Genomic DNA, 23,310 nt, shown 5'->3' with positions numbered 1-23,310 from the left:
TGGGGCTTTGATCCCTGGGGTTGGGAGTGAAATGGCTGGAAAGGCCTCATTTTACCCCTATCTGGGCTAGTACCTGGATCTATTGCGGGTGCTGTTTCTCTACAAAATGCACTCAGAGTACATTTCGGAATTTTCAGTATCCACTTGGCCTGCGCATGACCCCCACCCCTGAGACTGTGAACGAGGAGGTCTGGGGCGATGCTGAGAATGTTTTTGAAGATGCTCCCAGATGAGGCTGACGTCCACGTGAGATTGAATGCTGCTGTCGCCTTGAGTCCAACCTCTGCATGAACGAGGTTGAACTGGAAGTCAGAATCTTAAAATGTCAGCCTCAGCCACGTGTCATCTTTCTTCTCATAACTTCCTGGACAAACTCCTTTACTTCAGAAAACGAATTTCCAAACCACACAATATTTCATAGACCAAAATAGAGATGTTTATTTCTAAACACAAAGCAGATACATTTTTAAAAACATAAAACAACAGCAAAAACCTCAAACCATCTTTTAGAACACTGCTACTTCCAACTTGCACAAAAGGAAGGGGAGGAAAACGTCAATGCAACTTTAAAATATAGCACTAAGAAGAAACTCTGGGGTCCTGGTGTTCCTCCCTGGATGGCGGGGAAGGCTCCATTGGCTTTGGACTTGATATGAACCGAGATAACACACACATGTTCCGAGACAGTCGTTTGGCTCCAATACTGCTCGCCTTCCCAGAAAGCTTAATTTATTGCAAATGCATGTTTTACCATCACAAATAATATGACAAGAGTAGATATGGTCCCTCTGTGTATTGTTTACATAATAGAACATTTAAAACAATGGAATGAGTTTGCCTTTGACATCAAAAATCATTTATGCAGCATCTACATGCACATATACACACAAAAGTGTGCACGCATACACATGCACACATGCACAGACACACACACACACACACACCATGCTATTGCTTGGTCCACATTGCACGCAACACACCATTCCAGCTACATGAATAGGTCAGTATCAGGTCCAGGTCTCCAGGTACAAAGGATGAAGTGAATTTGCTCACATAGACTTAGCTTAGGGTAGAGTGAATTTGTAGAGTGAACTTGTTTATGAGGACCGCGTTTATGTGGAGGTTGGACTCAAGGCGATCGCAGCACTCAATCTCGTGTGATTATCAGCATCATCTGGGAGTATCTTCAAAAACATTCTCAGCATCGCCCCAGACCTTCCTCATTCACAATCTCAGGGGTGGAAGTCATGGGCAGGCCAAACTCTACCCCACCTGCTGCCTCCAGGATGGGTTCTTTGTTATTATTATTATTTTTTTTTTTTTGACAGAGTCTTGCTCTGTCTCCCAGGCTGGAGTGCAGTGGTGTGATCTCGGCTCACTGCAAGCTCTGCCTCCTGGGTTCACACCATTCTCCTGCCTCAGCCTCCCGAGTAGTTGGGACTACAGGCGCCTGCCACCAAGCCCGGCTAATTTTTTGTGTTTTAGTAGAGACGGGGTTTCACCGTGTTAGCCAGGACGGTCTCGATCTCCTGACCTCGTGATCCGCCTGCCTCGGCCTCCCAAAGTGCTGGAATTACAGGCCTGAGCCACTGCGCCCGGCCCAGGATGGGTTCTGAGGAGACATGGGGCCCTCCCATGGGAGGGATGACAAATGAAACTAAAAAATCTATCTGGGTGGATGCCCTTTGGAATGAGGGCTCTGGTCTTTTGGACTTGAAATGGAGGGAAAACATAATCATTCCTCCAAAGCTGGTATTGGAAACTTGCCATTTTTCCTCACACACACACACAGAACGAGAGAGACAAAGGAGAAAATTTAGGACCCATAGAATTAAGCCCTCTTTCACAGCAGGTTATCTGCTATCCTGAGAAAAAGAGAGGGCATTGTTTTTAAACCAGCCCAAGGAAATTCCCAGATGACACAGATCTAAGGGGTCATCTGACCTTCCCTTCTTTATGGAGAATGCCAGGGAGAGGCATAAAACTCTGGACCTCGGGGAAAACGTCCTGAGCCCAATGCAGTCTCCCTGGGTTCAGAGAGACCACAGGCTGAGGTCTGCTGTGCTGAAGCCCAATGCTGGAAGCCAGGGCTGCCCAGGGGTGCTTCTGCATGGAGATGTATGTGTAGTACCCGCACATGCTATGCTCACATACGCGTGCATCCCTCCCATGCCGCCGACCCCTTCATACGCACACACAGCTTCCTCTGTCCGCTTCCTCCTCCCCAATAAAACTTCTGGAATGTGCACAAGTGACTGCCTCCTTGTTTCTCCCATGAGAGGAATTGGAGCTGCTCAGCAGGCAGAGACCGTGCAAAGCCAACTCTGCCCTCTGCCTGTCCCCCCAAGCGCTGGCCTGTCGGTGCTTTTCCAGTGGGAAGGTAGACAGACAGCGGGTACCTGCTGCCATCCCCTGGGACCTCATCCTGATGTTGCCAGCTCCCAGCAGTGGTAGGAGTCAACAGACTTCCCCGTGGGAGTGGGCACAGGAGGAAAGCCCTACTGCCCCCGCTTTGGAATGTCGCCCTCCAGCTAGCTCACCAGCTGCCAGAGTGACAGCAGCCCACAGCCTGCAAAGGAAAGGGAAGCAGCTGAGGCCCAGGGAACATTGCATAGAGTGGAGCATCGGGCCAGTCTTGCCTGGGTACAAGTCCCACATTTACCACGCACCCCTTGCTGGCTGCTCTCAGGCAGGCTGCTGACCCTCCACACTCTGGTTTCTGCACCTGGTTTCTGATCATGACCCCATAGCACAGGCTTTTTGAAAGTGTCATGACCATATTGCAGGCCCTCAGGGTATGTCTCCTTCCCTCCCTTTCTCATCCGAACAGGAAGAGGGGCTGCAGGACTTTGTCCCTCATCTCCACAGAGGTGCTGGGGATGGGCTGGCCGGGTGTTCCTGGTTGCTGAGCTCAGAAGCAAGCGTTTCAGAAAGGAAGCCCAGGATCCTTGGGGGAAACCGAGGTCCCTCCCTGTGATTGGTGTCTCCCGGCTGGACAAGGTGGTTGGGTTGGGGATGGTGTTACCATGACAACTGGAGAGCAGGCACTGGGAGATGCTGAGTCCTGCTGACTGTTTTAAGGCCCTGAACATCCTGCTGAACCATTTGCTTTTAAACCCCGAGCCTGTGTTTTAATGTTCCTTTAGAAACAAATTCCTCCTTGTTCTTACTTTGAAAAATGAAGGCGTTTCTCTCATACACAGAAGCTAAGAGAGAAATGACAGCTGGTTTTAAGTCCTCTTTGACTCTGGGCCTCTGCTGAAGGAGCCTGCAGGCACTGGCATTTGGGTGATGAGGGCCACCTGTGGGGTGTCCGCACCCACTTTCCCTTTCAAAGCCTCAATTGTCTGCTAGAAAACAAAGGGCTGGCCTGGAAAGGCTCAGAGATCCTCATTTTCCAAGATTTGCACCCAGGAGCTTCTCAAGCTCGAGAAGAAATGAAAGCAAATATGCACTGCCTGGGCTGAATCCAAACACAAAGAACGTGTTCAAAAGCTTAGCCCTGGGTGCTCACGGCCAGGACAAAGACGGGAGGGGCTGTTCCTACACAAAAACTCTGGCAAGCAGGGCAGACCTATTTGTTGGTTCCCAAGTCTTGCAGGAAGAATGTCTACAATGCCTTTGGGTAGACCTGTAGGACTCAGGGACCCCCGAGACGAGGTGGCAGGCCATGGTGGCAGGTCACTCTCACACTGCAAGGATGATGCCTTCACGTTCCGCATAAGGAGCATATGGCCAAGGCATGGAGGGTCAGGACGAACCCCAGTTTTTTCCTCCAACTGTAGCAGAGACAGCTAAGTCCCACTCCAAGCCACCCTACCCTTCATTCTTACTAGAAGGCCCCATCTTTTTGGGTGCATGTTCCCAGACTCCTTGCAGATGTGGGGAAAACATGTGGCACCACCCTGGCCAACGAGATGAGAACCGAAGTGGCTGGTGGAGCTTCTGGGAAAACTCCTCATGAGTAGGGCAGATTCATCTAACTCACTCCCCTCCTTCCTGCCTGGAACCCAGATGAAAAATTGGAGGTACAGCAAGCATCCTGGGCCATGAAGTGACTGTGATATGAAGGAAAGAGAGTTGCAAAGCCTTGGCTCTGACATCCACAAGCTGAGGAGACGATGCCAGCAACCGCCTATTTCTAGACTTCTCAGGAGGAGAGAAAAGTAAAGTCTCTCATTGGTTTAAGCCAAAGTTGGTCGGGGGAGGAGGGATTCTGTTACTTGTGGCTGAATCTAGGGATTTCTCTTCCAGATGTGAGCCCACCTGCACCCTCCTAGGATACCTAATATTTCAAGGAGCACTAGATGTTCCAGGACTGACTTCCCTCCTTATCATTAGGTGCGGGGAGGTGGCAAGGAACTGGCCCAAGGTCACACAGCCCATCAGCAGCGGAGTTCCAACTCAACCCTGTCTAGTGCTGAGCAATGTTGCCCTGTCATCCAGAGGGTGCAGAGACCGACCCCCACTCCTGGAACTAACTCCCTGAGCTCACTGGCCAAACAAGAACTGCTGAGGTCTCAGAGTCCTAACCTGTAAAATGAGTACAAAGTTGGAACAAGACAGTCTATGGAAGCCCTCCACCTCTGACAGCCTAAAAAATCCAGGTATCCTCCTTCAACAGAGAACTTAGCATTTCCTAATCCATTTTGCCTCCCCTAAAAGTCCTACCTGACAGTTCATCCCATTGTCTGCTTTCTGGGGCTAGTTTGTCTCACCCAAGTACTAGATGAAGGAAAAGTGATTTTTGATTGGGAACATCCTAATTTTAACATACAAAAAAAAACATACATTCAAAAAAAAAAAAGAAAAAAGAAAAAGAGGCCAGAGTTGAGAGCTTTCCGAGAGGGCTGGTACAGGTGTACGGATGTCAAACAGGTTTTGCTCACATGCGAATATGATTGATTGGCAGCTGCTTGGAGTGGTTTTGAGGACTGTGACATCCATTGGGCTGGAGAGTAGGGAGTGGGAAAGGTTGGTAATCAACTATTGATGTCTGTCTTGGAAGCAGCAAGGGCTGTAGTTGCCCACACCTCCCTCCAATGCTGACCTAGACTGGTGACAATCAGATTGGGGTGAGAATTGGCTGAGTCCCCATGAGAAAGGGAATTAGGGCAGGATCCCACTGGCCTATGGACACAGAGGCACCCTGGTGATCACTGCAGATACCAGTGAAAAATACTCTGATTATAGAATCCAAAGGAAGCCTCTGGCATCTCAGGCTGACAGCCACAGGCACAGCCTCCCTGGGGGGTCCTTCAGCTCCCCTCCTCTGGGGAGAAATCCTAGGCAGGGGGCAGGAAAGGGCAAGAGATTATCCTCGAGCATGGACACATTGGTCACTGGGATGTACATGCCAACCCAGACAATCCCCAGTGGGGAAAAATAGGCTTCTCAGTTTGGCATTTCCAACCACATATTTTTACCAGGAAGACAGACTAATAATTGGGCTAGTAATGGAAATGACAATCAACATCCACTGCCTTAGCCTTGGGCCTCACCTTGAAGCCTCCAGGAGCCTCCCAAGCTGTGTTGTTCTGAGACTCAGCACAGCCCAACATCCTTCTGACCTCCTGAGGCCGAGTCAGTCTATTTTCCCCTCCTTCTGCCATGCCCAGGTCCTCTCCCTGCCCGGCCCAGTTGCCCTGGCCGCCTTGACCCATTTCCTCTGCCCGGCATGGTTCATAGTCATGATGGTGGCCTCCAAGAGGCAGCAAGACACTCTCATGCCCTGTCCTGAGCTCTCCCACTGTCTCCCCCATGTGACTCTTCCAGTTTCTGTGAAGTGGGTCTGCTCCCTCTGGAGAGGCAGATAGGCAAAGTCAAGGGCAATGACTGCAATCCAGATGGGCATCTTCAATGGTACAAACCCTTTTCTTCATCTGCGAGTGCCCTGAGGGCAGGGACTGGGCTTTGCTCACCCCAAATCTCCTGGCACAAAGCCTGACACAGGCTGGAGAATGCTTGTTGCATTGGCTTAAGATGCAAAGAGGCACAGGGCACGTCTGCCCACCAACCAGAAGCGAGAACGTCGTAGACCCTGGACAGCATCTAAATGGCCAGTGGGAAGGCAGGGCCAGTGAGCGCCTTTTTTTTGGGGGGGGGGGCACAGCTGGCAGGTTCCTGGCCTCCCCTGAGCCCAGGTGACACAAATTTCCGCAATGTCCCTCCTCCCATTTCTCTTTCCTTCTCTCCCTCGGGGACTCCCGCACTAAGCGATCCTCAAGCTGCTCTCTTCTCCCAACCATCTCCCGGGTTCCCAAACTTTCAGACAGCATGTTTTTTCAGGAAGAATACTGTATAGGAAGCAAAACCAACATAGAGTTGGCAACTTTTTATTTTGTCCAATGAGGGCTCCCAAAACACAATAGAAACCATCAAAGAAGACAGAGCCACCTTTACCCATTCCTCATTTCCTAAAGGCCATTGAGCACCCTTGAAGTAGGAAGAACATAATCCTAGAATGAAGAGTCAGCATTTGGGTGAAATAAATCCTATAGAAAGAAAAACTCAAGGCGTTCCCTCGTATTGTTCCACTCGCCTTTGGTCAGTGAAAGCCACTAGTGCTTGTCCTTGGAGGAAAGCTGGGAACCACGAAGGTACAGCCTGCCATTCCCATTCTCTTCTTCTCTCTCACTATCCTTCCCTCCCTCCCTCCCTCCTTTTCTCTCTCTTCTGTCTCTCTCTCTCTCTCTGTCTCTTTTGCTCTCACTCTCTCTCTCTCCTCTCACCCTCAAATTGTGGTAAAATAAACATAACATAAAATTTAGCATCTTAACCACTTTTAAGCACACAGTTCAGTGCATCAAGCCCGACATCACCTCTTGCCTTTGACTCCTTCTGGCCTACTTCCCTGTCTGCCCTCTCCAGCCAGACCAGCATAAAGTGCAGGTCCCCAAAGCTTCTGCAAAGCCTCCCGGCCTCCCAGTCAGGCCTGGCTCCAGTTTAATGGAAGAGTTAAGATCCCCTCTTTACTCCCTAACTGTGGGCAGCCCCAGCCTCCCATCCCCTGCAAAGCAGGGCAGTATGATGCCACCGGTCCCAGTTTGCCAGCAGTAAAATCCATTAGGGAACCCCCAGTTAGCACAAACTGCCCACCTTCAGGCCTTTTTCTGCCCTCTGCCTGTCATTCTCTGTGGCCCCCAGGCTGCAGAGGGTCCCCAGCTTCCTTCCCCTGAAGCTGCCCGGAGACAAGCATCTTTGGCCCCCTGGTCCCTGCAGGGAACTCCAGCCACCTGCCCGAGGCAAACGGGGCCTGAGAGATGGAACTGGGTCAGGTCATCTATGACCCATTTCCTCTGGAAGGGAGTTGGGTGTCAGGAAACATATTTGCCTTGGGGTTTTTAATGTAATTCAACAAACCACAGCCGAAGCTCTTATCCTGTGCTGGGCACTGTGGGTGTGGAGTTCTGTCATTCATGACTGAGGACCTCATCGTGAGACATTAGAGGGGCTCATCTTCAAGGTGAGCATGTGAAGGTAATGATAGATGGCCCAGGGGAATGTGCTGCTGGTGGCGACTCATCTCAGAGCTGAGGGCCAGTCCCTCAGGGAAACATATGGATGCTCCACTCTGGCCATGTCCCAGGCAAACCGATGGGCAGAGAGTTCTGCCTGCTTGCCCAGGGAACTCCATTCCCAGAGGCTACAGAGACTGCAACCTGGTAGAACCAGCCTCAAGCCCCCTCCAGCCTGGGCTTTGGGGTCCTCATTGCCCCATGTTGTGGGTTTGGACCCACTTCAGCATGAGCAAGGGTCTTTATATCTTTAAGCCTCAGTGTTCCATCTCAAACATGGGGGTAAAATAGTATCAGACCCTGGGGGCAGGTGTCCGTGGGGGAATTACACAAAGTGAGGCTGCAAAGTGCCACCCAAGGGGGTCGCGCACCCACGAGCACCAAAGGGAGCACGTTCTTTGTCTCCCTTGTCAGTGTTCCCTCTGTCCTGCCACCACTGAGCACCTCCCAGGGTCCTGGCTTTATGTGCTGTCAGTACCTGCCCATCCCACTCACTCCCAGCTCTTCTTTTTAAACACCCTCTGGGTGCTGCATGTGCCTTTCCACATACAGAAAATGGGTTAAGAAAGGGGTGGGGCAGACAGGTAAGCAGGGATAACTAATTCATCAACCGACCCACTGGTGGTTCTCTCTCCCTCCTCCCCTCCCCTCCTCTCTCTCTCTCTCTCTGACACACACACACACACGCGCACACACACACCTGTGTTGGGCCATGAGAGTACTAATTCTTATAAACTCTAAGACCCCTTTCATTTTGGAGACAGGTGAACAAGACACACACACACACACACACACACGTGCCACAGCGCCACCTTTTCAAGCAGCACCTTAAAGCTCTGCATGGCTGTTAAAGAGGCTAGAAACTAAAGCCATAAGAACAATCACCTGGCTCTCCTTTAAGCAAAGGAGATTGCACTTGTGTTTGGAAGCACCAGTGGGCTGTTCCGTCATATTACAAGTATATTTATAAGAAAGTACTGAAAATATCAATTCTTTTTTAAAAAACAGTTATGCAGACAAGCAGACTTGATGGCATCATTATCAAAATTTAAAAAATATAGGTAGATATCCCCACCCCCGCCCGCATGTTCCAGCTTCTCCTTCCCCAATATGTGGTATATGTGACAGGCTGCACACATGCCCGGTGGCTGTTTTTTTCCTGTAGTTGCCGACACGCAGGGATCACACCACAGTGAGCAGGGCACCGCCTGAGGGCCGTGGCGGCCAGTTGGGCTCTGGCCTTGCTGCCTCTCACTGTGTGGCCATGGATCCGTTTCTTCCCCGTTCCAGGCCTCCGCTTTCTCACCTGTGACATGGGAGAGTAGGAACCTGGCAAGCCCCCGCACCATAGCTCTGACTTCCAGGACTGGACATCTGTGCATGGCTGCCTGGGCTCGCTCAGCCCCTGATTTTCCAGTAAGATGGTCGCCTGCAGAGAACGGCCCTATGGCTTGCTTTCCAGATATCTGGAGAAAAGTGTGCTTTCTCTTCTTCCATGAAATCACATACTTCTCCAGATATTTGGATACCAAGCCATAGGGTTGTAGAATCTACTTTTTGAACTTTTCATCCCCTGTAGTTGCCAATTCTGCATGTACTGGTCCTGTAGAAATAAATTAAACTGAAGCAACCTGAGGGGAGGAACTTGATGGAAGGATGGAGCGTCCACGGGGCTTGTTTTCCAGAGAAAAGTATTGTTTGGAGGAGCAGAATTATAAGCCTATAGCTTATCATAAAGCTGTTCAAAAAAAAAAATGGCCAGGCATGGTAGCTCATGCCTGTAATCCCAGCACTTTGGGAGGCTGAGGCGGGCGGATCACCTGAGGTCAGGAGTTCGAGACCAGCCTGGCCAACATGGTGAAACCCCGTCTCTACTAAAAATACAAAAATTAGCTGGGTGTGGTGGCAGGTGCCTGTAATCTCAGCTATTCGGGAGGCTGAGGCAGGAGAATCGCTTGAACCTGGGAAGTGGAGGTTGCAGTGAGCCGAGATCGCATCACTGCACTCCCACCTGGGCAAAAAGAGCGAAACTCCATCTCAAAATAATAATAATAACAATAATAATAATAACTCAGAGCCAGGCTTGTGGATGGAAATATACTGCCCAAGTCACGTTCTGCTTAAAGCTGTAACAAATACAGGCGAGTTAAAAGAAAAACAAAAGTATGCTTTCTGAGTCAGCCCCGAGGGCTCTCCTTGGCAGCACGGGTTTCCTGCCCGTGAATATCCTGGTTGCCGAGGGCCGGGGCTCCCAAGGGCAGAGCTCACGGTAAAAGGCCAAGGGTCAGTGTGTGTGAGACAGCAGTGGTGCTGGGCGTCAGGCCCTCTTAGGGCCTCAGTTTCCTCTCTACTTAAAGGGCCTTTCTGGGTCTATAATACCTTATGATTCCAAAGCTAGACAGAAGGTCCAAGGAAATCCCCTCTGAAGCTCCTATTTGTAGTTGAACAGACAAAATCCATTTGTAAAGAGTGGGCATTAAGTATTTTTTTAAGGGGAAAATTTAGTGTTGATGTAGGACAAACATGATCCAGTTGCTAAGCACTTAGGAACCATCCCAGAGTTCCCTGGCAAGGAAGGGATGAGTTTCTGGCCTCGGGAACTCACATAGAGTCACCGCGGCCCCAGCCCAGGTGGTGCCTGGAGCCCGGCTCGCCTACACCTGGCTGGAGAGGGCCTGGTTTTGGGTGGCCTGGGCCCTAGTCCCATATGAGAATGCCTGTGAGACCTTCTTGGCCCCGTGGACCTGCTGTCTCCAGAGTCCTTTCTGGGAAGGGGAAGGAGAGCCCTTGAGACAGGCCGAACTCCAAAGCAGATTCTCTCACTTCTGTCCTGGACCCTGGATCCTTGGCCCCCGGCATGGCAGACGCTTCCCTTCTGTCCTGCAGCTTGAGCTCTCGATGATGAAAACTCAGTCCAAGAGCGACAGAGGAAATGCATCTTTCCTGGGCACTGCTAGTGGGTGCTGCTCACGGAGTGGGCCTCACCATTCTGCATGGAAACCTTAAAAACAAAGCCTGTCTTCTTCCCTTTTCCCCTGAATGAAACACACAGCGCAGGATCTCACCATGTCACGGGGAGCTCGGTGTCATCAGCAGGGACAGTCCTCACAGGTCTGTGTAATCAGAAGCCGCTGAGAGCTGGGGTTAGGGCTCCCGCATGGGGTGCCTCCACGCGGCTGTACTTTCTTAGTTCGGGGATCTGCTCTCTGCAGCTCTTCTTTTTCTCTCTTGATATCACTCTGTCAGTTGTCACTGCTATCACTGTACCTGCCTCTGGTCATCGCCATTTCTACTTCTCGTCCGTAGCAGCTACTCTCTGTGGTTGTTAAAACTAGACAAGCATACTTGTTGTCATTATGCAGAAAGCCAGAGTCGCTGGGCGCCGAGTGAGGGTCTGTGCCGCTCTTCTGCGTTGCAGCTCAGAGGCCTTTCATTACATCCTAGTTCTGGGATTGGCTTTGGAGAAGAGGTTGCCATGAAAGTGACAGGTTATTGTTCTTGCTTTCTAGAGATGACTGCAGACCAAGTCAACAATACCACAAAATCCCATTGGAGGGAGACATTGCTAGGAATTTTCCCAACTCCAAATAGACCTCATATATGAAACTATACATACTGAGCATTTACATACAGATCATATAAAAATTCTAGACATTGTTCCCTAGTCACATGTAGTACACATTTGGTATAAACAGACTAAGACAACACTGTATAAAAAGTAAGTCTGTTCTGGGAATGCTGACACAGCACTGATACGGATGCAGCTCTGCAGTCTTTGGCCTGCCCCTGTTTCCAGTTTCCCTGGCGGGCATCCTCAGAAGGGGCCCTGGGACTGCTGGAGGTTGGAGAATAAAGTCACCTGTGTGCCCCAGTGGGTTAGGTGGGTGGCGGGCCATTGTAGCGCAGCATGAGCGTGAAGGAGCGGGCGAAGTTGTTGGCCAGGGTGCAGCTGCGGTCCTCTTCCCTGATGGGGAGCAGGAACAGCAGGAGGAGGAACAGCAGCAGAAGCAGCTGCAGTGGGAGCGCCACACAGCACACCCTCCGGAAGAGGGAGCCCAGTCCTCGCCACCGCCGAGTCTGCGGAACCAACACAGCACAGGTGAGTGGGCTGGGGGACTCTCGGGGTGGGGGGCAGGTTCAGGGGGTGAGGAGGATGCCAGGAGCGGTGGTGGCACTGAACTGACTGTATGTACATGTCTCTGTGTTCTCATGGGTGAAATGGGGCTAATGTAAGTTTTGCAGAAACAAAGGTTTCTGCAGTTTTCCCAAAGCATTCAAGGCATGAAAGGAAGAACAGAAAATACAGTTGCAGGCTCTGCCATTGTGACATACATCTTTGCCTGGTGTAGCAGAGGGCTGGCTGTGAATCCTAAGGTTACCTGACTTCTCTGAACCTCAAGTTTCTCATCTACAGATAGAGGCAATAATGGTACCTACATGACAGAGTTGTCATGAGGATCCAATGAGGCAGAGCCTGGCACATAGTAGGTATGTACCAGCTGCTGTCATTATTAGTACGCATCCTTAATATTGTCACCATCTAAATCATTGTCATCACCATCATCACCACCATCAAGTTCACCATCATCACTTTCTTCCTCCCGTCTTTCTTCCCTTTTTCCTCTTTCTCCTCCCCCTCTTCCTTTTCTTTTCTTTTCTTTTTCTTTTTTTCTTTTTTTGAGGTGAAGTCTCACTCTGTCACCCAGGCTGGAGTTCAGTGGCGTGATCTCAGCTCACTGCAACCTCCACCTCCCAGGTTCAAGCAGTTCTCTCCCTCAGCCTCCCAGGTAGCTGGGATTACAGGCACCTGCCACTACGCCCAGCTTTTTTTTTTTTTTTTTTTTTTGTATTTTTAGTAGAGATGGGGTTTCACAATGTTGGCCATGCTGGTCTTGAATGCTGACCTCATGATCCACCCTCCTCAGCCTCCCAAAGTGCTGGGATTATAAGTGTGAGCCACCGTGCCCAGCCCCTGTCTTCCTTTTCCTTCCTCTCCCCTTCCCTCTTCTCCCCTTCTTCCTCCTTCTCCTTTTATTTCATAATCAATTTCATCACCATCACCACTGCCATCAGTATCACATGAAGGTCAGTCTCACAAGTCCAAATGCCTAATGGACTTCTCTGCTACAATATCCCTGAAAGTGGTCAAGAAAACATTTTCTAGATTCTGGAGGGACTGGCGGGGTTGTGGCTTCATGGATGTCTGACTTCCAAGGAGTGCAGGGAAAGAGCTGGTCACTTAGAAAAGTGAGGCCCTCATGGTCAAGATGCTGCAGAGTGCAGGATGAGCCCAGCTTTTAGGATCCTAGCAGACCATGTCCCCACCCAGACTCTGTTACTCAACAGCTATGTGTCCTTGGGCAAATCAATATTGGATCCTCTGTTTCCTGCTCTGCAAAATGGGGATCAAACACCTACCCCTATTTGCTGGGCTGTGGTGAGGGCTCAAAGCAAAGGTATATTTATACCTCGCTTGATAAATGTACCAGTTCTTACTATTAGCACTATTAGTAATTATTTATAATAATAGTGCTAGCATTATTAGTAACTGTTAGTAACATTCATTACTATTAATATTAGTAATCATAGCACTAGTACTATTATCATAGAATATATGTGCTGGCTCCCTGAAGAACCAAGGTTCATCCTCCAGAACACCAAAAGCCACAGTCCCGTGATGATGATAGTGATCGTGACCATGATGATGGAGGTGAGGGCAATGATGGCAGTGATGCTTGATGATGGTGGTGATGGTGATAATGATCATGACGCTAATGGTGGTAGGGATGGGGGTAGGGTGGTGACAGTAAGGTGGTGATGATGGTGATAATGGTGATGATCATGGTGATGGGGATGGGGATGGTGGTGACTGTGATGGTGATTGTAAGTGTGAGTGATAGTGATGATGATAGTGCTGGTGATGATGGTGATGGTGATGATGACAGCGATGGTGGCAGTGGTCATGATGGTGAGGGTGATGGTGGTAAGGATGATGGTGATGGTGATGGTGGTGGTGATGGTGATAGTGATGACAATGGAGGTAGAGATGGTGGTGGTGGTGATGGTGAGGGTAATGGTGGTAAGGATGATGGTGATGGTGATAGTGATGATGATGGAGGTAGAGATGGTGGTGGTGGTGATGGTGAGGGTAATGGTGGTAAGGATGATGGTGATGGTGATGATGATGGAGGTAGAGATGGCGGTGCTGGTGACAGCGAGGGTAATGGTGGTAAGGATGATGGTGATGGTGATGATGATGGAGGTAGAGATGGTGGTGGTGGTGATGGTGAGGGTAATGGTGGTGAGAATGATGGTGTTGGTGATGGTGGTGATGGTGATGGTGATAGTGATGATGATGGAGATACAGATGGTGGTGGTGGTAATGGTGAGGGTAATGGTGGTAAGATTGATGGTGTTGGTGATGGTGATGGTGATAGTAATGATGATGATGGATGTAGAGATGGTGGTGGTGGTGATGGTGACGGTAATGGTGGTAAGGATGATGGTGATGGTGATGGTGGTGGTGATGGTGATAGTTGTGATGGTGATAGAGGTGAAGATGGTGGTGGTGGTGAAGGTGAGGGCAATGGTGTTAAGGATGATGGCAATGGTAGTGGTGATGGTGGTAGTGGTGGTAGTGACGGTGAGGGTGAAGATGGTGATGAAGAAGCACTGTTAAATGCAAATATTCCTGGGAGGTTCTAACCTGGGCAGTTCTCTACCTCTCCTCTCTGAGTCAACTCATGTATTCCCCTGCTCCAAGTATCTCCTCCAGATGATAACACTTAACCCTGTGCCTCCAGCCTCAAATGTGTTCACTCACCAAAGTCCTTAAACACTGATTTTATAAAACAGGCTGCTTAAAACAATGAATAAGTACTCTTGGCTGCATGTATTTCAGCAGTGACTTTGGGAGCGGAGGGTAGGGGGTGACAAATTGTTTAAGCAGCTGAATGAGTGTGAGTTCACAGAGAAGATGGCTCTTCCCACAACTGCTGGGCTGGGTGGAGCCAAATCTCTGACACATGTGACCCACCCAGGGAGAGAGAAAAGAGGCAAGACAATGAGCTGCAGGGCTACCCAGTCTGGGTTTTCACTGCAACTAACAGCCTGTAATTAAGGATCTCCCAAATGGAGGGTCTGCTTACAAGTGTCCTTTTTTATTTGCCCCTCCATTCTCAGAGCTAACACTTTGCTTATTCAGGAGAGGGGTTGTGCCTTGGCCATGATCCTCTGGGGAAAACATCTTTGAAGGTCCAAAAAGTGTTTACACATACAAGTGTTGACAAGGGGTGGTCTTCTCAAAGGATTCCTGCAGCCTGCCCAGTGCCTGTTTACTTAGAGCTCACATCCTCACTTAAAGGGTCCTGGATTCAAAAATGCTCTTAAAAGAGGACACCTTTCAATATGTTTCTAAATGCTTAGAAACACACACACACAGACGCCCATACAAACACAGACACACACACACACAACCCTCTAAGAAGCCAACAAGAAAAATGACAATCTCGGCTCTTCTAAAGAGAGAAAGGGCTTCCTCAGGAAGTTATAAGCTCCCCACCTGATATGGTTTGGCTGTGTCCCCACCCAAATCTCATCTTCAATTATAGTTCCCATAATTCCCATGTGTTATGGGAAGGACCCAGTAGGAGATAATTGAATCATGGGGGCAGTTTCCCCCATACTGTTCTCATGGTGGTGAATAAGTCTCACAAGAACTGATGGTTTTATAAGGGATTTCCCCTTTCACTTGGCTCCCATTCTCTCTTGTCTGCTGCCATGTAAGACATGCTTTTCTTCTGCCGTAATTGTGAGGCCTCCCCAGCCACGTGGAACTGTGAGTTCATTAAACCTCCTTTTCTTTATGAATTATCCAGTCTCGGGTATGTCTTTATCGACAGCATGAAAACGGACTCATACACCATCCCTGAGGGTAGGGAAGCAGGGGTCGATGAGCCCATAGGGGTGGGGAGGGAGTAGAGGAGTTAACATACTCAACAGAGGCTCTGACCAAGAGTCCTCCAAGGTCTTACATGAGACTCCAGATTTCTGAGGATCGCAGGCTAGAGTTCATCTCAGTCCATGAGACCTAATCTTCTACCATTGGTGAAATGGGATGTGGGGAAAATAAAAGGTTTGGAGTCTTGGGTTCTAACCCTGACTCTACCACTTTCTAGCTGTGTGATCTAGGGCATGTTGCTTAGCCTCTCAGAGCCTCAATTTCTTCTCTGTTGGGAGACAGTGACACTTGCCTACCAATGTAGGAAGGATAAATGAAGCAATGCATGCTATGCATAAAATGCATAGTAGGCACCCAATAAAGGCTCACTTCCTTTCTCCTCTGGCTGATGGGTGTGGGGCAGAGAGGCAGCTTCTGCAAGTTCCACAAGCTTCCCCTCCACCACGGATGCAGGGATTAGGCACCATCATCACCTTCGGTCCCATCAGGGAAGAAAGCACTGCCCTCCTTAAATGCCATCTCTCAGCTCCTTAAAGACTCTCACGTCTTATTGCCACAGGGCCTTTGCACGGGCTGTCCCTTGTGTCTGGAATGCTCATTGTCCTTCTTTCTCCACTCCACCTGGTTAGTGCTGACTGACCATTCTAATCTCACCCTGAGTCACTTCCTCCAGGAGACCTTCCCTGGCCTTACACATCCTCAAGGCACCCTTTCCTCTGGATCACTGATTAAGATCTGTGCTGCCCTTAACTCCTCGGAGGCGGGGTCCACATTAGTCTTGTACTTTACTGTATCCTCAGCAGTGCTCAGTAAATATTTGCTGAATGAATGAAACCATGAATATAAGGCTCCTTCCCTCCCTGCACCTCTGGCCATCCGCTTCTCCCTCAATACATCGGAGGCCACCCCGGAGACACGGGTACCTGCTATCTGTGAGCTGTTCTCACTGTGCCCATGGTTCATCAGGATGTCTGGGCTCCACTTGTTAGTGAACTCACTAAACACACCCCCAATGGTCCTGAGCTCTGCTCTTCACCTCACTCAGGGGCCTCCTGGGCACCTTGAGCATCTCTGTGAGGCCGACTTTCCTATGCCCATTTTACAGAGGAAGAAACTGAGGCTGGGAGAGTATCCAGTCCAAGGTCACACAGATAGGCTCAGCCCTCCAGTGTCAGTCAAGAGCCCAGGCTCTTCCTACTATCCCACGTGGCATTTCTCACAAGAAACAACAAATAAAATAACAACAAACGTATTTGGGGCCTCTGGTGTTCAACCTGGATCTGTGGAGGGTGGGTGTGTTCTGACCTGGGGCCTAGAGAGAGGAAGTCACATCCCATCACCACTGAGGTTAAGGGTCTTACCCAGGACCTGTCCAGGTCTCAGTACCCACCACAAAGATGCTTCCAGGCCGGCACCAAGTGCGGGACGGTGGACGAGGCCCACTGAGTCAGCTGCAGGACCCCCAAGGAAGCATCTAGTGGGCAGTTGAGGTTTTAGGACTGAGGCTAGAAGGACAGACCTGCATTAGAGATGAAGCAAGAGCTCACACAGCCTGAAGACAGTGCATAACCAGAGGCGTGGAAGGAGGTACCGGGGAGTGTCACCTACGAGATGGTGCAGAAAGCCACAGGTGTGGGAGGAGATGCCAAGAAGAGAATGACCTAAGAGATAGTACATAAACCAGAGGCCTGGAAGGAGGTGCCAGGGAGAGCCACCCACCAGATGGTGCATGAACCACAGGCATGGGAGGAGATGCCAGGGAGAGTTACCCATAAGATAGTGTGCAAACCACAGGCATGGAAGGAGGTGCCAGGGAGAGTGAACCAGGAGAGGGACAGGTCCTGGAGAACCTGAGGATACCACCCAAGAAGAAAGAGGTATTGTATTTCTAGTGCCTCTACCCAGCCCCTACAGGTCACTTATCCATTACAAAAGCAATGGTAGGAACTTCACAGGGAGAAGCCTCCCTAAGGGCCACTCTTTTTTTTTTAGTTTGTTTTTTTTTTCTTTTTTTTTTTTTTTTTATACTTTAAGTTCTAGGGTACATGTGCACAATGTGCACGTTTGTTACATATGTATACTTGTGCCATGTTGGTGTGCTGCACCCATCAACTCGTCAGCACCCATCAGCTCGTCATTTACATCAGATATAACTCCCAATGCCATCCCTCCCACTCTTTTTTTTTTTTTTTGAGACGGAGTCTCGCTCTGTCGCCCAGGCTGGAGTGCAGTGGCTGGATCTCAGCTCACTGCAAGTTCTGCCTCCTGGGTTTATGCCCTTCTCCTGCCTCAGCCTCCCGAGTAACTGGGACTACAGGTGCCCGCCACGTCGCCCGGCTAGTTTTTTTTTTTTTTTTTGTATTTTTTTAGTAGAGACAGGGTTTCACCGTGTTAGCCAGGATGGTCTCGATCTCCTGACCTCGTGATCCACCCGCCTCGGCCTCCCAAAGTGCTGGGATTACAGGCTTGAGCCACCGCGCCCGGCCACCTCCCACTCTTAACTGATGATCAGAGTGAACACAGCCCATGTGCGACATACTGATGCCATGCGTCTCCTGATAAGAGGCACAAGTAAACCACAGCACCGCTCTGTGACATTCCTGCCAGGAACCTGTCACCAAATCCAATCACAAGGAAACAGCAGGGAAACCCAAACGGAAGGATATTCCACAAACTGTCAGGCCTGTACTCAAAAAAGTCAAAGTCAAGAAGAATTAGGAAAAACTGAGGAACTGGGCCAGATGGAGGAAAACAGAGATGTGACAATAAATGCAATGTGTGATCTTGGATTGGATCCTGGACTGAGAAAAAAAAAAATCTACCAGTAAGACTGTAAGTGGTATGTCCAGACAATGGAATATAATTCAGTGGTCAAAAGAAATGAGCTATTGGACAGGCACAGTGGCTCATGCCTGTAATCCCAGCACTTTGAGAGGCCGAGGCAGGCGGATCACTTGAGGTCAGGAGTTTGAGACCAGCCTGACCAACATGGTGAAACCATATCTCTACTAAAAATACAAAAAAAAAAAAAAAAAAAAAACTAGCCTGGTGTGGTGGCAGGCACCTGTAATTCCAGCTACTCGGGAGGCTGGGGGAGAAGAATTGCTTGAACCTGGGAGGTAGAGGTTGCAGTGAGCAGAGATTGCACCACTGCACTCCAGCCTGGGTGACAGAGTGAGACTCCATTTCAAAAAAAAAGAAAAAAGAAATGAGCTATCAGGCCACAAAGACACTGAGGAACCTTAAATGCATGTTGACAGGTAAAAGAAGTCAGTCTGAAAGGCTGCATAGTGTATGAATCCAGCCATAGGATATCCTAGAAAAGGCAAACCATGGAGACAGCAGAAAGATGTGTGGTTGCCAGGGCCTGGGGAGAGGTGGGGAGGGATGAACAGGTGGAGCACAGGGGATTTTCAGGGCAGTGAAACTGTTCTGCATCATACTTTAGTGGTGGATACTGGTCATTAGACATTTGTCCACACCCATAGATTGTACAACACCAAGAGTGGGTGCTCAGGCAAGCTGCGAACTGAGTTATTAACAATGTATCAAGTGCTTCATCATCCTTAGCAAATGGACCACACTAACACAAGATGTTAACTAATGTGGACGATGGAGGGGGCTGGGATGAGAGGAGGTCTATGGGAATACTTTGTACATTCTGCTCAAGTTTTCTATAAACCGAAAGCTGCTGAAAAACGAAAGTCTATCAATTCAAAAGAGACTATTGAGACAGCTTAAAATTTTAAAATATGGACTGTGGATTAAATAATAGTATTTCATTAACATTGAGTGTTATCAACACTGACTTAGATAGCTGGCAAACAGTAAAACAAAGAGAGAGGTATCAGGATAGAGGCAGCTGGAAGAGGAGGCTGTGGTGATCAGCCCCAGTGCCCCAGGGCCAGGTGTGATGAGGATAGCAGTTCACTGGCCTTAGTGAAGCAGTAGCTGCTGGGTCCCTCACTGCGATGAATTTCAGACGAGTTGTGGGATGGAAGGTGAGTGAGCAAGTGTAGAGAATGCGTCTCTGGATCTTGGTAGTCAAGGACTAGTTTCAAATACTTCACCACCAAAGTTTTAGCACCAACTTGTTCACAAATCATCAAAGACTGATTGTCTCTGGGCTCTGTAGACGGAAGGAGTGGCGAGGCCGTGGGATGACACAGAGCATGGTGAAGCCTGTCCCTGGCTCTGCCTTTTGGAGGTCAGAGACTGCATGGCCCTAGCGAAGCCCAGGCCTTTGGTTGTGACCAGGGAAGAAGCAGATTTGACCTGCCCCTGGAGTTCCATGGTAAGTCACAGGAGTAAAAACTCAAGCTATGTTGCCTCTCCTGACTCCCATCTGACCCCATCCCACAAGTGAGAGAAGGGGCCAAGGGGCCCAGAAACCATTTCCTCCCACTATAAAAGAAGAAGGCAGTTGTGAGTATTAAGGACCAAGCACATGTGTGCCCAGCACAGGGCCTGACACACAAAAGGGATTTTTGCAAAGAGTGAAAGTTACGATCTAACATGGAATACTCACTGAGATTGGGGTATCACAGTAGCTCATCCAATCTAAGACGCTGATTAAAAAGTGCACCATTATTTTACAAACCGCTAAGAAAGAAAAGAACAGCAACCAAGATGGCGCATCTGATTGGAAAGCCCACATCAATATGGGGGACCAAGGGAGCTGCACCTTGAATATAAGGAGAAATGAGAAATAAACCCACCTCACAGAAAGAGGAGGCAAGGAAACTCCAGGTCTTCTCTTGGCACTGGGTGAAGGGTGGGAAACCAGAAACTCTTCCTCAAGAGTCTGAACCACGGGCTGGAGCTCCCCAAGGTTGGCGGTCTCCGTTTACACAACCGGTGTGGTCCAAAGGAAACCCAAACAGAACACAACCCGCAAGCAGACATTTTAATTTAAAGGAATCTCAGGTTGGGGGTGACGGGCAGTAAATCTAAATCTTCACTGGAAGAACTACATTGTAATAAGACACCCGAATTCCAGAGATGTGAAAATGTGAAAAAACATGAGTCTTAAAACCTATGCAACATAGTCAAATAAATAAAATGCTACTCTCAGGTCACACAGCATCTGGGTCTATAGTCCAAGAGCCCACATATGAAATGGATGGGAGATGCCTGCTCTCTGTTTCTGCAAACTAGCACTGCCCTATTGCACCCTGATTCACAGAACCTTTGGCCAATCCATCCCCAACTAAAAGTTTGCCTCAGGTAGGACTATTCCACTTCCCTGGGCCAATGCAAGGAATGCAATTTACTCACAGCGCAACTGCAACTCAAAAAGCAATTACATTTCACGTGTCTAAATGCTGCAGGCAAACACCCGCGGCAGTGAGTTGGCAAGTGCGTAGGCAGCTGCAAATTTAATAAATCTTAATTATTCTGTTTATACAAACAAGCAGGCTGAAGCCACTGACGTAGCTGGGGCTTTCAATGACTTGGAGCATGGAGAGAGGAAAAAAAGTGTGGAGAGCCAACTGCTCATAAATAATTAGCTTTGGGGTAAGTTTTTTTTTCCCCGTTTCCCTTTAGACCAAAAATAATATGTGGAATGTTTTTAAGTTGGCAAGATTACAGCCTCTGAAGACAGCACCTACTTTCTACCTGCCAAGCCTGTGGATGTGCATACGTGCATGCGTGCGCATAACCACACAGGCATACGCCACACCCCAACCCGCAAAGAACCACGCACACACCAAAGAGAAGGGAGGATTTCCCCTCAGATGTGTCATTGCTCCCTTTGCTCTCAGAAAGAAAAGCAGGGCGGTGTCTGCAGAAGTCTCCCAGGTCCCCATTCACACAGCACTTGAGAACCTACTATGTGCCATTGTGACAACAGGAACTTTGCTACCAGGAGCTCAGTGAACTCACATTTGAGTTTGGAAGACTGTAGCTAAATGACTCACTGGAGGTCACACACACTAATCATGGAGCCTGGGTTTGAATCCAGAATGTAAAGTGGTGGTTCTCAAAGTGTGGTCTCCGGGACCCCAGCAGCAGCAACACCTGGGTCATGTCAGAAATGCAGATTCATGGGCCACCCTAAAACTAATGAATCGAAAACTCCAGAGGTGGGGTTCAACAATCTATGTTTTAACAAGCTGTCCTATAAAGGAGCCACAGACGGTCTCTGTGTATTGGCCCCCACGTTGTTTACTTCTTCACAGTGGGCTGAGATCCGTTCGCTCAAAAGCCAGCAAGCACCAAAGTCAAATTTTTACACATCCAATTGTTTTAAACATAGCCCAAGTAAGCAGATTCTTTAGTCATTTAGGGCTTTCCTGCTTTGCATACCCCACCAAGATGTGCCCAACGTCTTCTGGTCACAGACAAGATACACCTCAGGACTACATGGATCCCAAGCGGTGTGACCTTCAGAGCTCTCTGATCCAGAGATTCCCACTGTGCTACTGAGAAACATCAGCTGGACACGTGTGCTCTGGCCTCATTCCCCTCTCTCCACCCAAGCAGGATGTACAGTCTACAGGACAGGTCGCTGCTCTTCTGTTCACTGATGTATCCCAGTGCCTAAAGCAGAGCTTGGCACAAAGTCAGCACTAAGGAAGGAAGGAAGGAGGAGGGAGGGAGGGAGGGAGGGAGGGAGGGAGGGAGGGAGGGAGGCGACGTAGAGATAGCAATGAACACTATGGCTATGAACATACCACAGTAACACATTAATTACAGGTTGTAGGAACCTGAGCCTGCACTGGAGGGCTGGTGTCAGCCTACAAATGTCACTACTCAAAAACATTTAGTGGGCACTTACTATGTTTTAGGCACCATGGCTAGACACCAGGGGGCGCAGACTTGACACCCACATGGATCCTGGCCTGGGGGCTGCAGAGGTGGGGGCTTCCAACCAGAGAGAGGCTTGAAGTGCAGGAGCTAGAGTCAGTCTGGACACCAGGTCCTGGGTGCCCCGTCTCCCACCAGGACCCCCCTGGCCGGCCTGTGTAGAACACCTGTCCTTTCTTGATGATTTTCCCTATCTCATGAGAAGTCTGTTTGTTATTGGAAACTGCGGTGTGTTGGGGGCAGGGTTTAAGTGATCAGAAGCACTTCTACTTTCATATACAGCAGTTCACCGGATCTTCAAACTAAGTTCATGAAGTAAATAAGGTTGCCATTAATAGTTCCATTTTAGGCTGGGCACAGTGGCTTATGCCTGTAATCCCAGCACTCTGGGAGGCCGAGGAGGGTGGATCACCCGAGGTCAGGAGTTCGAGACCAGCCTTGCCAATATGGCGAAACCTCGTCTCTAATAAAAATACAAAACTTAGCCGGGCGTGGTGGCGCATTCCTGTAATCCCAGCTACTCGGGAGGCTTAGGCAGGAAAAGTGCCTGAACCCGGGAGGCAGAGGTTGCAGTGAGCTGAGATTATGCCATTGCACTCCAGCCTGGGTGACAAGAGACTCCATCTCAAAAAAAAAAAAAAAAGAAAGAAAAACGTTCCATTTTATAGATGGGGAAAGTGAGCCCGAAGGAGCCAAACAACTCCCTCAAAGCCACAAAGCCAGTTGGTGTTGGGCTCAGAGCCCAGCCTTGATTTTGTGACTGCCCTGCCCAGTCCATGTGTCATCCACTCTCCTACAGATGTTACTTATGACACCAGCCTGAGGCCAAGAAGAAATCACAGATTTCTAGGAAACTCAGATTCCAAAGAATGAGAGATCTCAAGGAACTCAGCTCCTTGGGCCAGAGCATGCCGGAGGCTTGTGTCAGTACGGGCCAGTGCCTAGCAGGAAAACACAGCATTCGTTCTTTTGCAAACACTGACACCAGGGGACACCGATTTACACCTGGCTTTTCCAGAAATG

At 49.3% G+C, this 23,310-nt stretch overlaps 1 protein-coding gene and 1 pseudogene across 8 annotated transcripts in view; both read right to left on the bottom strand.

The window, feature by feature from the left end:
- Nucleotides 1-23,310, bottom strand: part of SYNE3 (spectrin repeat containing nuclear envelope family member 3) — a 117,474-nt gene that overhangs the window by 10,868 nt on the left and 83,296 nt on the right. For 3 of the 7 annotated variants that reach the window (XM_033191444.1, XM_033191440.1, XM_033191442.1), the window contains one exon: nucleotides 11,175-11,594. The exons of 2 other annotated variants lie outside the window; for them this stretch is intronic. In XM_033191444.1, the coding sequence (XP_033047335.1) occupies nucleotides 11,394-11,594 (201 nt within the window). In that variant the 3' untranslated portion in view covers nucleotides 11,175-11,393. Of the gene's footprint in view, nucleotides 1-11,061; nucleotides 11,595-23,310 lie in introns of those variants that run through there. 2 more of the 7 variants (XM_033191441.1, XM_033191445.1) reach the window with 2 other exon arrangements.
- Nucleotides 1,483-9,375, bottom strand: LOC117071461 (annotated as a pseudogene). The gene has a single exon (XR_004432311.1). The product of XR_004432311.1 is annotated as a putative uncharacterized protein encoded by LINC00341 (transcript).

The sequence above is a fragment of the Trachypithecus francoisi genome, unplaced genomic scaffold (genome assembly GCF_009764315.1).
Source record: "Trachypithecus francoisi isolate TF-2019V2 unplaced genomic scaffold, Tfra_2.0 Lachesis_group3, whole genome shotgun sequence".
Taxonomy (NCBI): Eukaryota; Metazoa; Chordata; class Mammalia; order Primates; family Cercopithecidae; genus Trachypithecus; species Trachypithecus francoisi.
The sequence above is the reverse complement of the archived record's forward strand: the minus strand, read 5'-3'. Positions and strand labels throughout refer to the sequence as shown.